This window comes from Phoenix dactylifera, chromosome 8 (genome assembly GCF_009389715.1).
Source record: "Phoenix dactylifera cultivar Barhee BC4 chromosome 8, palm_55x_up_171113_PBpolish2nd_filt_p, whole genome shotgun sequence".
Taxonomy (NCBI): domain Eukaryota; kingdom Viridiplantae; phylum Streptophyta; class Magnoliopsida; order Arecales; family Arecaceae; genus Phoenix; species Phoenix dactylifera.
Window position 1 is genome coordinate 19,853,427 of NC_052399.1, and position 12,640 is coordinate 19,866,066.

Here is a 12,640-nt window from a genome sequence, read left to right on the forward strand (position 1 = left end):
CATTATCATGCCCTTCTGCAATGCCCCACTTGGATATTACCTGCAAAATATTTCATTCCATATATCATTTCAATCAACTTAAAGGGGGAGCGGTCCCAAATCCAAAATCCAAATAATAATAACAACGGATGAATTAAATACTTAACTCTGGAACTTCGTTTTGGCCTCTTCCGCACTTGTCACGGAGAGAGAGAAAAATAGAAGCCAAGAAATAAGAAAAACAAGAATGAAATAATAGCTCTTCTGTAGTTAAGACTTAAAGAAGGGAGAGAAGGGGGGACGAGCGGATCGAATACTCGCCTGTTTCTATCGCTGCTGCCTCTGCCCCTAGGGTTTTTTCGGTCCCCAGGAGGGACGGATGGATGCGGGAGCTCAGCCCTCCGACGCCGACATGGCGGAGGCGGGGCCGCCCCCTGGGGGGCCGGCGCCGCCGGCCGCTGCAGCGCCGCCTCCGCCCGGGCTGGAAAGCATTCAGGCGACGCTCAGCCACGGCGGGAGCTTCATCCAGTACAACATCTTCGGGAACATTTTCGAGGTGACCTCCAAATACAAGCCCCCCATCATGCCCATCGGAAAGGGTGCCTACGGGATCGTCTGGTACTCTCTCTCTCTCTCCCTCCCATCTGCTCTTCTTTAGATGCGGAATTTTTCCATGGGCCTCGTTGATTTCCATAATAAAAAAAATCGTTCTTTTGCTTGTTTCTTGATCTCTCAAGATCGCTAATCTTCTCGCTCTGTTGTTCTGTGGATTCAGCTCGGCTTGGAATTCGGAGACAGGTGAGCAAGTAGCGATCAAGAAGATCGCCAACGCTTTCGATAACAGGATCGACGCAAAGAGGACGCTGCGTGAGATAAAGCTTCTTAGGCACATGGATCATGAAAATGTTAGTGACTCTCTCTCTCTCTTGCTCTCTCTCTCTCTCTATGGCGCTCTGTCTTTCTGACGCTGCTTGCTAATATTTACATATCCATATTTCAGTAAGTTGATTCGGAAGGGACTAATATCCATGCTAGGGTTATTGTATGGCAATTTTACACTTTGATGGGCGGTTTCTATAACTGGGCAGAACTCCTTGGCATGAATTATCTGTGTTCGCTAGTCGTTTATGATGATGCCAGCTAAGGAATCTGCTGTCTGTCATCATTAAGTTTGTATTGCTTGATAGCTCAAGATTAAATTAAATGTGATTTTTATTTTTGTCGTGATTGAAGATGAAAATGTGAGTAGGATATATCTTGCCTTCTGATGTAGCAATTAAGAATAACGAGGAAGTAGGATCAAATGTCAAAAGAATAACGTTTGGAAGGCTGAGCTGGCAAAATTTAGCAAAGATGGTATCTTTTACTGAAAAGGTTAAATCTTCTTGGTTCAGACCCCCAAAAAGGGTAGTTCCTTAAACATAATTCTCAGAACTCCTCAAAAGGAAAGAGAGAGAAAGAAACCTGTGATCAAGTTATATATATGAAGAAAAGGGAAAACTTTTAAGTATCCTCCTGTATCTTAAGTCACTAACACATTTTCCTTCCATAAAATCGTATGTGAAATCAAATCACCAATTGGCACTCATATTTTTGTCAAGGAAGTAAAAAAAAAAACATATTTTTAGTATGATCCATGCTACTACTTCAATCTGATGCATATATATCAATCCAACTTCATGATAGGGACATCCATTATATAGTTATTTTTGCCTTTAACCTTTTCCTTCTTTTAGTAATGTTAATACATTATAGTTATGTGTTCGTTACAACTTGATCTGATTGTCTGAACAGATAGTAGTTGAAAAGGAAATACTCCTGCACACTTACATTAACTGGTTCCTATGGATTGTGAACTATTATAGTTGTTAAATTTTTCTTCCACTTTTGAGTGGTATTGTTCTCAACAATTACTTTGATATTTTTAGTTCTCATTGAATTTATATAGCATTCACTTAAACTTGACTGCTTCACCCAACAGTTTTTGTCTCTCTGGCTGGTATGGAACCTCTTATACTTCTGTCCGTGTAAAGCTATTAGGTTATCTTTTCCGGCAATAAACTTACAATAGCCTGTTGATTTCTGGCACCTCTTTTATCCATTCCATTTAATGGTTTTGGTTATTCAAAGTATCATGCTTTATAAGATTTTACAAATAATTACTTATAAGGCTCTGCTCACTGTCAAGTTTAATGAGGTTAAAGTATCTTTCTGTCATACGTTTTGTTTGTGTCCAGTAGTTAGTAGTAATATCTATAACAGTTATTGGTTCTTGCAGCCTCATTTGCTTAAGGTATGGTAAGAAAATAATATCATTTTATCTAAGTCTGGATCTTAGGCAAGAGAACATGCTTGCTTTGCGACTAATTGATTTTCTTGTGGGAGGAGCCTCTGAATTATACATGATTGTATCACATATTAAGTCTGAATTTGGTTCTGTTTTCTGATTTTATCTCATATATCTGCAATACAGGTTGTCGCTATCAGAGATATAATACCACCTCCTGTGCGGGAAATATTCAATGATGTCTACATTGCTTATGAATTAATGGATACTGATCTCCATCAAATTATACGCTCAAATCAAGCTTTGTCCGAGGAACACTGTCAGGTTATGTTATTATAACTTGGCTTTTGTCCAAAATAGGGATTTTCCTTTATTGTTACATTATGTGGAACATACTTTACTATAGTTTATTGACTTAATCTTCTAATAACACTTTAGAGATTGATGCAAGTTTTTGACTCCCTTCTATTTGCTATGGGGACACATATAGTTTATTATTAAAGGAAAAAAAAGGCAGCTAGAAAAGAGATTTATGTGGGAAATCCATAAGATGGTAAATCACAGTGCACCCAAGTTCTCTTAATGCATGATATTGGCCATCTTGCTGTGTGATTGAAAGGAAGATGAACCAAGATCTTGGTTTTTCTGTGCTAAGATTGGAAATCCAGAATATTCTGGAAAGAACCAAGGCATTTTGATATCTGGTCCAATATATGCGGAGATATCGATATCTCAACCGATATAGTTTAACCAATGCTAGCTGCTATTTAAAGGCATTTATAGATATTGGCTTATCAGAAAATCCATTTAAGGTAATAATACAAAGATGGAAAAATCTCAGGTAGTATGTTAATGTTGTATTGGTCAATATCTCAAGATACATAAGTCACATCAACTAAGATAAGAAAGACTGTCATTTCAAATATATTGTATTTGTGGGTACCCGGTACTAATACAAACTGTTATCCTGGCCGAGATATTGGTCTAAATGAAAAACTTGGATACAGAACTAAGAGTTTGTCGATATATTACATTTCATTCTATACAAAAAGTTGATTTAGCATAAACCTGATTGCAATTTCATGTATAAAATGCGCCTATGGTACTTGTCTCTTCCATTGAAATATCACCAAGATTTTTAGGTGAGAGGTTGCTGCCAGATGACTTCTCAACATCTTCCATGTTCCAGTAGAGATCAAGGATACCTCCCACTCTCCTTTCTATATCTACAGTGGATCAGAACCTTTTTTGTTCCATTTTTAATGGCCTTTTCCACTCTCCTAGTTGGTGTAAGAGAGAAGAGCAAATTGAATTAATTGCAAGCTGCAACCCTCAAACTAAAAAACTTCATATGTTATAATCTTCTGACTTCTTTATTGGTGCTGGTATTAAGCTCACAAGTATTTCCATTAGCTAATCTTGGGCTTGAGCGATGCCATGCTCATGTTCCGTTCATTGCCAAGCTTTGGCATTAGTTGTTATTTTCTTTTGGTATGACCCTGTTAGCTTGTCATCATATTGTACGGAATTCTTTTGAAGGGTATAATTTCTCAACTTGCCACCATAAGCAACTGTTAGTGAATAGTCTGAATTACATTACGTGAGTAGTATGAATTTTTTTGTCTAACTGGCAAGCCAAAGGCTAAGAAATGAAATATGCACCTTTCAACCACTTTATAACCATGGTATGATGTACCATACCAAACCGGACGGTATCAAACGTATCGTACCTGTGGCGTACTGACACTCGGTACGTCAAAACAACTCCGTATTGTACTGTACCGACACTATGCTAGTGTGGCGCTGGTATGGGGTCCAGTACCGGTACGGCGAACCTTGTTTATAACCAACTTTACCTTAAGTCATGTCCACCACTTTATCTGCTTAAATCATTTATGTTTCCCATCTAACATGATGAATGCCCAATTCTGTTGGTTTTAAAGGTAAGTTCTATACCAAGGGGAATTTCCTAGCATGATATAATCGGAACTGTTAAATTTGCATTTTTTGGGGATATGATAATCATTAAAGAAGGCAAGAAAGTTGATTTTTTTGACATATTTTGAACTTTTTTGGCAAAGGCAACAGAAAGTCCATGGAGGTCCACATTTAGCAACTTGTTATTGTGTTTATGTCTTCATTATTACATAAGCAACATGATGCTTGCTTTGGTGGTCTTTGACAAGCGTGTTATGTTCAACCACATGTTCACAGTTCACTAATTCCTGAACACACTGTTAAACATCAGATTCATGCAATATTGCATATGATGAAACTGTTTTGAAAAGGAAAATGACAATTTTACCTCCCGCACTTCAGTTAAATGTTTGCTTGTCAATAATTTCACAAACATCTAGTGGGGTTTACGGAAGCTTCACTTCTAGTTTAAGGCTGCTTCAACACTTTCTAGACTCCCAGGGCCGGTACGTACCGGTCCGGTCCTAGACCGGTACTGGAACCACAAGAAAACCGGTATCTTGTGCGAACCGGCCGGTACGGAGCCCGTACTGGTCGATACCGGCCGGTACCACTTGGTACCGGCCTCGTACCGGTGCGAACCGGCCGGTTCGCACCGGTACGAATTTTTTTTTTTTTTATGAAACACAGCGCGAGGCGCTGTGGTTTTTGGCTCGCGGTACCGGCCGGTACTGTACCGATACCGGCCGGTACGTACCGGACCGGACCGGTACCGTACCGGTCCGGCCCGCCACCGGTACGCCGACCGGTATCGGTACGGCGGACCTTGCTCCCAGGCTTCTTATGTTTTGAGATGACAGTGAACTCATCAGTTTCTTGAAGTCTGAGTGATTTTATCTGGAAACTGATAGAATATTACATGATCATTCCTTAACTAAGTGAAGATGAATGATACTATGGTCAGCTTCTTTTCTGTTTTCTGTGTGGCAACAACAATTCTAATGAATAAGTATCCACCATGACTCTTAACTGTGTCTGCTGAGCACCTCAAGAATCACAGTAGGTTTTTTCCTTCATAATGTGTCCCATATTTGATGAATCACTACAATGGTTATCGTTTGCAGTCTAAACGTTCTATCATGCAACAATTACTTTGATTCTTTATACTAATCTTTTTCTTGAGATATTGAGCGATGACTATTATACTACTTATCTTTTTCTTGCTTCTTGTTCTGGATGGACCAGCATGCATGTGGCTCCATTTATTGAATTTGTGACCTTCAAACAAGATATTTTTGAAAACTGCATTCTCTTGTTACTATTACTGTATATCTCTTCCATGCATTTCTGCATAATTTTATATTTTTGTACTTGAACAATTAATTCATTTGATCTGTTTCTTTTCCTCCCCTTTCTTTGTGCAGTATTTCCTTTATCAGATACTTCGTGGATTAAAATATATACATTCAGCTAATGTTCTTCACAGAGACTTAAAACCAAGCAACCTCCTCTTAAATGCTAACTGTGATTTAAAGATTTGTGACTTTGGACTTGCGCGTACTACCTCAGAAACTGATTTCATGACAGAGTATGTTGTAACAAGATGGTACAGAGCACCAGAGCTATTGTTGAATTCTTCAGAGTATACTGCGGCAATTGATGTGTGGTCTGTTGGCTGCATTTTTATGGAACTGATGGACCGGAAACCTTTATTTCCAGGAAGGGACCATGTCCACCAGCTACGTTTACTAATGGAGGTTGATCCATCTCTTTTTAACCATGTTTCCTATGTATCACTTATTCAAAAATTTATTTTCTATCTTCTTTTTTTTTCCTTTTGTCCATGATGGAATGAAGTGAGGCGTATGTCAGTTTCCTGATAACATGCTAAATCAGTGCTTGCTTCATTATTCAACATACCAATGCATTGATAATTACCATAAGAAAGTATGAGATAATTAGATAAGTGGAAGATATATGGAAAGATTTGAAAATGCTTACTAGTTACATTGAGAAAACAAACTCTTTTAAATGGAGATAAGTAGCAAAAGAATTCAGAAATCCAACTCTAGCGGTTAAGTCGGTCTATTTCTCTTGCTTTATCTTTGATCTTTTTTGTAAAAAAAAAGAAATCTTAATCATTTGATGGATATAGCATCTTAATGTCATAATGACCATATGTTGCTTGTCCTAATGCCAGGAGTAGGTTGTGCCCCTTCATATAAACCAGTCAGCCAAAGGGGCTCGTTTTGGATTGCCATGACCAGAACAATTGGATATCTTTAATACACAGACATATTCAAATGCTGATTGAATGATTATGACCTACATTGTGATAGGCTTAGTTTTGGATATTCGTTAAACCTTTTGTACAACTTGAAACATGATTCATGTCAGTTGTTTGGACTATTTTTCTAGTAATTAGGTGGTAGATCTAGCATTGATATTCGCTGTCAATTGGTTTGTGACCAATAATGATCCATGCAACAAATTAAGTTGCTGTTTTATTAACATGTGCTTACCTTATTTTAATGACAATAACCTTCACACTTTATTAGTCTTTAAACTTGATAACCAATTAACTATAACCATCAAATCTTGCCCCGATTATTGGGGGCAGCTTAATGACTCTTGTTTACTAATCTTTCCTATTAAGGGCTGTCCCTAGTGTTATTGCAAGTTCTTCCAAATCTTTTTTGTTAACTTTCATCCATGTTAACATAGATCTATTTCTGATCTTGTATGATTCTTTATTGTATATTTCAGAACCTCTCCTTTCTGAGAACTCCTTAGAGCTTTCTTGCACATAATTGGATGGTCTCAAGTCTCCATCTATTTCTTGTCATTTTGTTCATAGATGGTGCAAAACCTGCACCTCCTCTAGTATACTTTTTCACTCTTAGCAAAACTTTGTTGGTTAACTTTTGATCCATCAAACTGACAAAATATAAATGGGATAAGTCTTAGGTTTTAAGGGTCTTCTAGGACTAGTGTTGTGCCCAAACCTTGATTTATGTGCCTCATGGTTATGGTCTTTTGTGCACATCATTCATAACTATAATATTATGTGTTCTTCTTCACTCTTTGTAGGTTATGTTGGATGCAAACGGCAATGTTGTGTGGTAATTAGTTGTGCAATATTGTGTTACTGGTGTTTTTGCAATGCATGCTAATACGTGGGTCAGCTAAAGTAATTTGTGTTGCACCATGCAGCTTATAGGCACTCCAAATGAGGCTGATTTGGATTTTGTGAATGAAAATGCAAGAAGATATATTCACCAACTTCCTCGCCATGCACGGCAATCCTTCCCTCAAAAGTTCCCCCATGTTCACCCTTTAGCTATTGATCTTGTTGAAAAGATGTTAACATTTGATCCTAGACAGAGAATAACTGGTGAGTACATTCTACCCGTTCTGCTTGTTAGATTATATCAATCTGTAATAGTGATAAGATAAAGTAATAAAGTAAAATATGCCTTCATTGGAAATCATACTTCTGCATGTAAGTTGCTTTGGCTTTTCCTCCTCGAACTGTTACATAATGAGTACTCAAATTTGAACTTCCCCAGTGTTTTATATTTTTATTGTTATGATGTACAATATGGAGCATCATCATAAGCAAGTTATGCTTTAAAAACACTCTTGACAGTGACATTCTGCCACAACTATTATTGAGTCGTTTAGTGCTTGTTCTTAGAATATAGTGATCTCATTCTAGGTACCTCTGGACACAATTCATTCAACTGCAATTGCCTTGTTTAAACTTGTTATATCTTTTTATCTGGAATAAAGTTCTAATTAGGTGTTCTCCGCTTTTAATACTGTCCCATCTGTTCCTCAAAATGCTCTTGCAGTTTAAGCTAAAACCCACTTTACCAACATTGTCTGAACTCATTTTATGCAGTTATTTTTTCGTTTAACTTTATCTGCAAACAGGAGTGCCTGTTATGTTCTTGTACACAAAGGGTGTTGGCCACTATGCTTGCAATGGTTCAAATGGACTAAAATGCTAATTTGACTTTCCAGCACTCCCATCAAGAGCCCTAATAAAAGCTCAAACCTATGTTTCTGTCTTGCTCTCTGTCTTTTACTCCATTTCTGTTTGGCCAAGATGGTTACTTGATTTATTGGAAGTGTAGGGTGGTATACAGTGGTTTGTCAAGTAGGATTGTAGGAACTACGGCTATTTGCAGATCTACAGAATTTCTTGTTCAAGTGGATCATTTTTCCCCCTCAAATCATCTGTCATCCGCTTCTTTATTTGCACTCTTAGATCATTCTGAAGATTGATTTGTTTCAGCAGTTTAAACATATATGCTCGATCCTTCTCATGTTTGCAATCTTTTCATATTCGCTTCCCAATTTGTTGCAGTTGAAGATGCACTGGCACATCCCTATTTGGCATCCTTGCATGACATTAGCGACGAACCTGTCTGCATGACACCCTTCAGCTTTGATTTTGAGCAGCATGCTCTCTCAGAAGAACAAATGAAAGAGCTAATCTACCGGGAGGCTCTCGCATTCAACCCTGAGCACCGACAACAATAAGAGTTTCCAACGGTCCGGTTTGTTGACCCTTGTGACCTTTGATCAGCGCAATTCATGTGGCTTTTGCATGCAACTGCTACTGATTCGTCCATGTATATATATGTGCTTCAGCAGAGCTTTTTGATTCTATTTGGTGGCTGTGATCTGATAGGCAGGGACTTGGAGTGGGAGGATATTTATGGGTGATTGTATGGATGCTTGTGCGTCTGTATGATACTTTTTATGGTTATTTAAATGTGACTTGTTTCTACTTTCTCTAGTCAGTATAAATAATGAAAATCTATGCTTGCCATATAAGAGTTCATTCTTGTATATCTTAATCAGGAAGTTTATCCTGAGTACAGATGCATGCTGACCTAGTGGAGAATCCACCTGAAAGGTCTCAATAAAGGAAAGGAGTGGAAAGAGCAAAAGTGACTTTTTGATCACAGCCGAGTTTGTATTTACAATGGAAAGCCAGTTGTGAAGGCTCATACTCATTCTAGAAAATGAGAGCTAATGCTTGAAATTTGCTTTTAACTTTTGAGAGGGAAGTGCCACCACATTTGGGCTTGTTTGGATATTCATCTAGGAATCATGCCCATCAGCTCGCCTACCCATGGTCCTCCAAGGGATCAACTAAATTTTAGTCTAAATCCCAAGCCTATGGGATATTGTTTTGCAGGAAGAAAAAAAAGATGTATGAAGATTTCTTGTTTCAATAGAATTAGGAGGGTACTGGATTGAGAGGGGTCATACTCAATAAGCAGCCCAATTCACCGAATCCAGTAGGAAATTTAGTTTAATCGTGCTAGATTTTCCAAACATGCTCTAAAGATTTGTTTGAATATTTTTATAGGATTGAGCTGAAAATTCTACATGATCTATGGATTAGGTCATTCATTTAAGTATGGCTCTATCAATTAAACACCTTGTAGTCCAAATTCTCCGTGAGAAGAAAAATGGCCCTTCGATCCCTTGTACAACCCAAAGGCTAGGATTGGGTAGGTTTTTAAAAGATGGGAGCTAGACGGGCAACAACCTTAAGTCCTTTGAGATTTTAAACCCAATTATGTAGGAATATCCAAACAGCTCTTAAATAGGTAAGTTCCCTTCCTAAGGACTGAGATGAGCATTTTATAAGCGCTTATTCTTTACTTGGTTACTGGAGATAGTTAGATTTCCTCATTTGAATTTCTTGCATGAGTGGAATCATTCTAAGCCTTTTCCATTAGACAAAAGACTATGGTTATTTTAGCATATTCTTTGAGATGAGCCGGAATGCTCGTGAATCTTTAGCACTAAAATAAAAGGCAAGGTTGTTCGAGAATGACTGTCTTCTGTGCTGAAAAATGACCTAAAGAATTTAGAGCCGGGAGACGAAAGCAGACTACACAAAGACTGTTTCCCAGACTTGCGAATTGACCAAAATAATTAAAATCCATGACTATGTGTTGCCCCTTCTCTCTGCTAGAGATCGGCAAAACCATATTCTGCCTACTGGGAAGAACTTTGGGCTACTCAGATGGAGAATTAGTATCCCTTTCTTGCTGCCAAGGACGATCGAATAGTCCTTACTGCAATAGAATAGGAAAGCTTAGATAAGCCTAGCATTCCTGTTTCTTGGTTCTTGCATATGTATACTATAGATATATATTTCTATTTGTATGTTCCCTTTTTATTTTTTTTGTGGGTCTAGTGTGAGTCTCTTATACATACATGCATGCATGCATGCATGTTCCAAAACCTGGTCTGAATTGAATATTCATGTCCCATGAGCATAGGCACATGTCCATTTTGTTGTCTTATATTCAATGCATACACAGGACAACAATTGTCATAATCATTAAAAGGTATTTTAAGTTAATCAGAGTATTTTGTTAATAACTTAATTATTTATTTTGTTAATTAATGGATAATTGAAACTTGTAATGATTCTTTGAATTCATAACATATTTATATTAAGTCAATATTTCTCTCTAATTCTTTTCCACGAGCTTTCTCTTCATTTTTTATTTTCATTTCTCTATGCCTGTTAATTTTACATGCAATAGTTCATGGAGAGATCATAAAGTTTGAGCAATTTTCCCATATGTTTTCCGTGTAAATTTCTGAAACCACTCCCGCCTTTTTTTGAATGGGGAAAGACCAATCAGTGCTTTCATTCATAGGGTTAATGAACCATTTAATGGAGTTTGAAAGAAGCTGCAAAAGAAGGCACTCGTAGATAACTACATTCAATTTTTCTACAGAAACAAAATATTCTAAATGTTCCTGAAAATTTTTGCTTCCATTGAAATTTTTTTATCAAATTCGATAAATATTGGTTAATCGTTATATAACTTTTAACGAATTTGAACATTTTTTCCATCGCCACATCTTCTGTCGTTATAATCCCGTTTTATCAAAGAGAAAAAAAGGAAAACAAATACTGACCTCCATGATACTCACTTACCAGAGACAAAAACTTCCTGCCAACCAGCCACTCCAGACTTTATTTTCTCAACCTATTCCTGTTAGCTTTAACTACGTGGGTCCAATCAATATGGGAATGGGGGCATTGCTTTATCGTCCGCAGGTGATTCGGAGGGCAGTGACCGAGGATGCCACCGACGAGACAAAAGGTGCGGCCGAGGAGCAGCAGCATGGCATAAGGGTGTGGTGGGTAGCGCAAAGGCATGATATGGGATTTCATTTTTTTCATCTCAATGTATGGTTATTATATGGGTGGAAACATGGGCTAATGAGCGGCGAGAAAAGGAGGAGCACTGTGTCTGGGCGAATAGATTCCCAACGAGGTTGTGTGAGGACTACGTAATGAGCCTGTTTGGCTGTTTTTTTTTTTTTTTTTTTTTTTTAAAGACAAGAATTAGCCCTGCTAAGGAATCGAAAGCATACAATCCGAGCAGAAAATCACATAAATAAGGACTAATTAGTCACATACTAATTAGTAGAATTTTCATTCTATCATATTAATAAAATAAATGATTATTTATATATTCTATTTTTTATGCATTTTATACATTTTATTTATATAAATTATAAATAATATAATATAAATAATTATATATATATAATTAAAATAATATTAAAATATATAATTATAAACTATGATTATAAAAATAACAAAGCAAAATGAACATCTGATCCGGACGTCCACAAAAAATTTCCGGAGTGCCAGGTGACATAGAAGGCGACCCAGTCTGCAGCCCTATTCGCCTTCCTAAACACATGAACTGCCTGAAAGTCGTCCATCGACTGAGCCATCCTGCGTGTCTCCCGGATAAGGAGATAACTATCACCATACCTGTCCACCCCCCGGATCCAGTCGATCACCTCGCTGGGTACCCCTCAAGGTGCACCCGCTTTACACCAAGCACATGCCTGACGTAGGATAACTCCTCCCAGGCAGCCCGCAACTCTGCCCCAACAACAGTGAGCCCAGGTGTCCAGCGCCCATCTGCAGCAAGCATCCTACCACAGTGGTCTATGATTACAAAGCTAACCCCTTTAGTCGCGCCATCCGCTGACCTGCTGCCGTCAAAATTTACTTTGAGATAGCCAAGAGGTGGGGGTGCCCAAGAAACGGGAAAAAAACAGGGCGCTGAAACAGCGTGAGTACCCCAGGTGTCCCTAGCCATCCCAGAAGAATCCACAACGGTAGCTGCAATAACCTCTCTCGCGTGACACGTCGCACTGTCCACCACTATCCACGGAGGCGACCGCCTCCCCTCAAATATACCAGCATTCCTGTCCAGCCATATATGGTAGGACAGGTACGCCCTAAGAATCCCATCCTCAACAGATCTAGAACTCCTCATGGAGTCTTTCAATAACTGCATCAGGTCTTATGCTGAACCCACCGTGTCTGGTAGTGGGGTCGGTGACCTCCGCCATATCTCACAGGCCCTGGGGCACTGCAGAAGAACA

At 38.4% G+C, this 12,640-nt stretch overlaps 1 protein-coding gene across 1 annotated transcript; it reads left to right on the forward strand.

Annotated features, from left to right (window-relative positions):
• The first annotated feature begins 122 nt into the window (after positions 1 to 122).
• LOC103723061 (mitogen-activated protein kinase 1) lies at positions 123 to 9,025 on the forward strand. The gene is made up of 6 exons (XM_008813861.4): positions 123 to 597; positions 755 to 884; positions 2,453 to 2,590; positions 5,608 to 5,940; positions 7,397 to 7,577; positions 8,556 to 9,025. Exons 1-6 carry the CDS (start codon positions 359 to 361, stop codon positions 8,729 to 8,731), a joined length of 1,197 nt encoding a protein of 398 aa, XP_008812083.1. The 5' UTR covers positions 123 to 358; the 3' UTR covers positions 8,732 to 9,025.
• Positions 9,026 to 12,640: the final 3,615 nt, after the last annotated feature.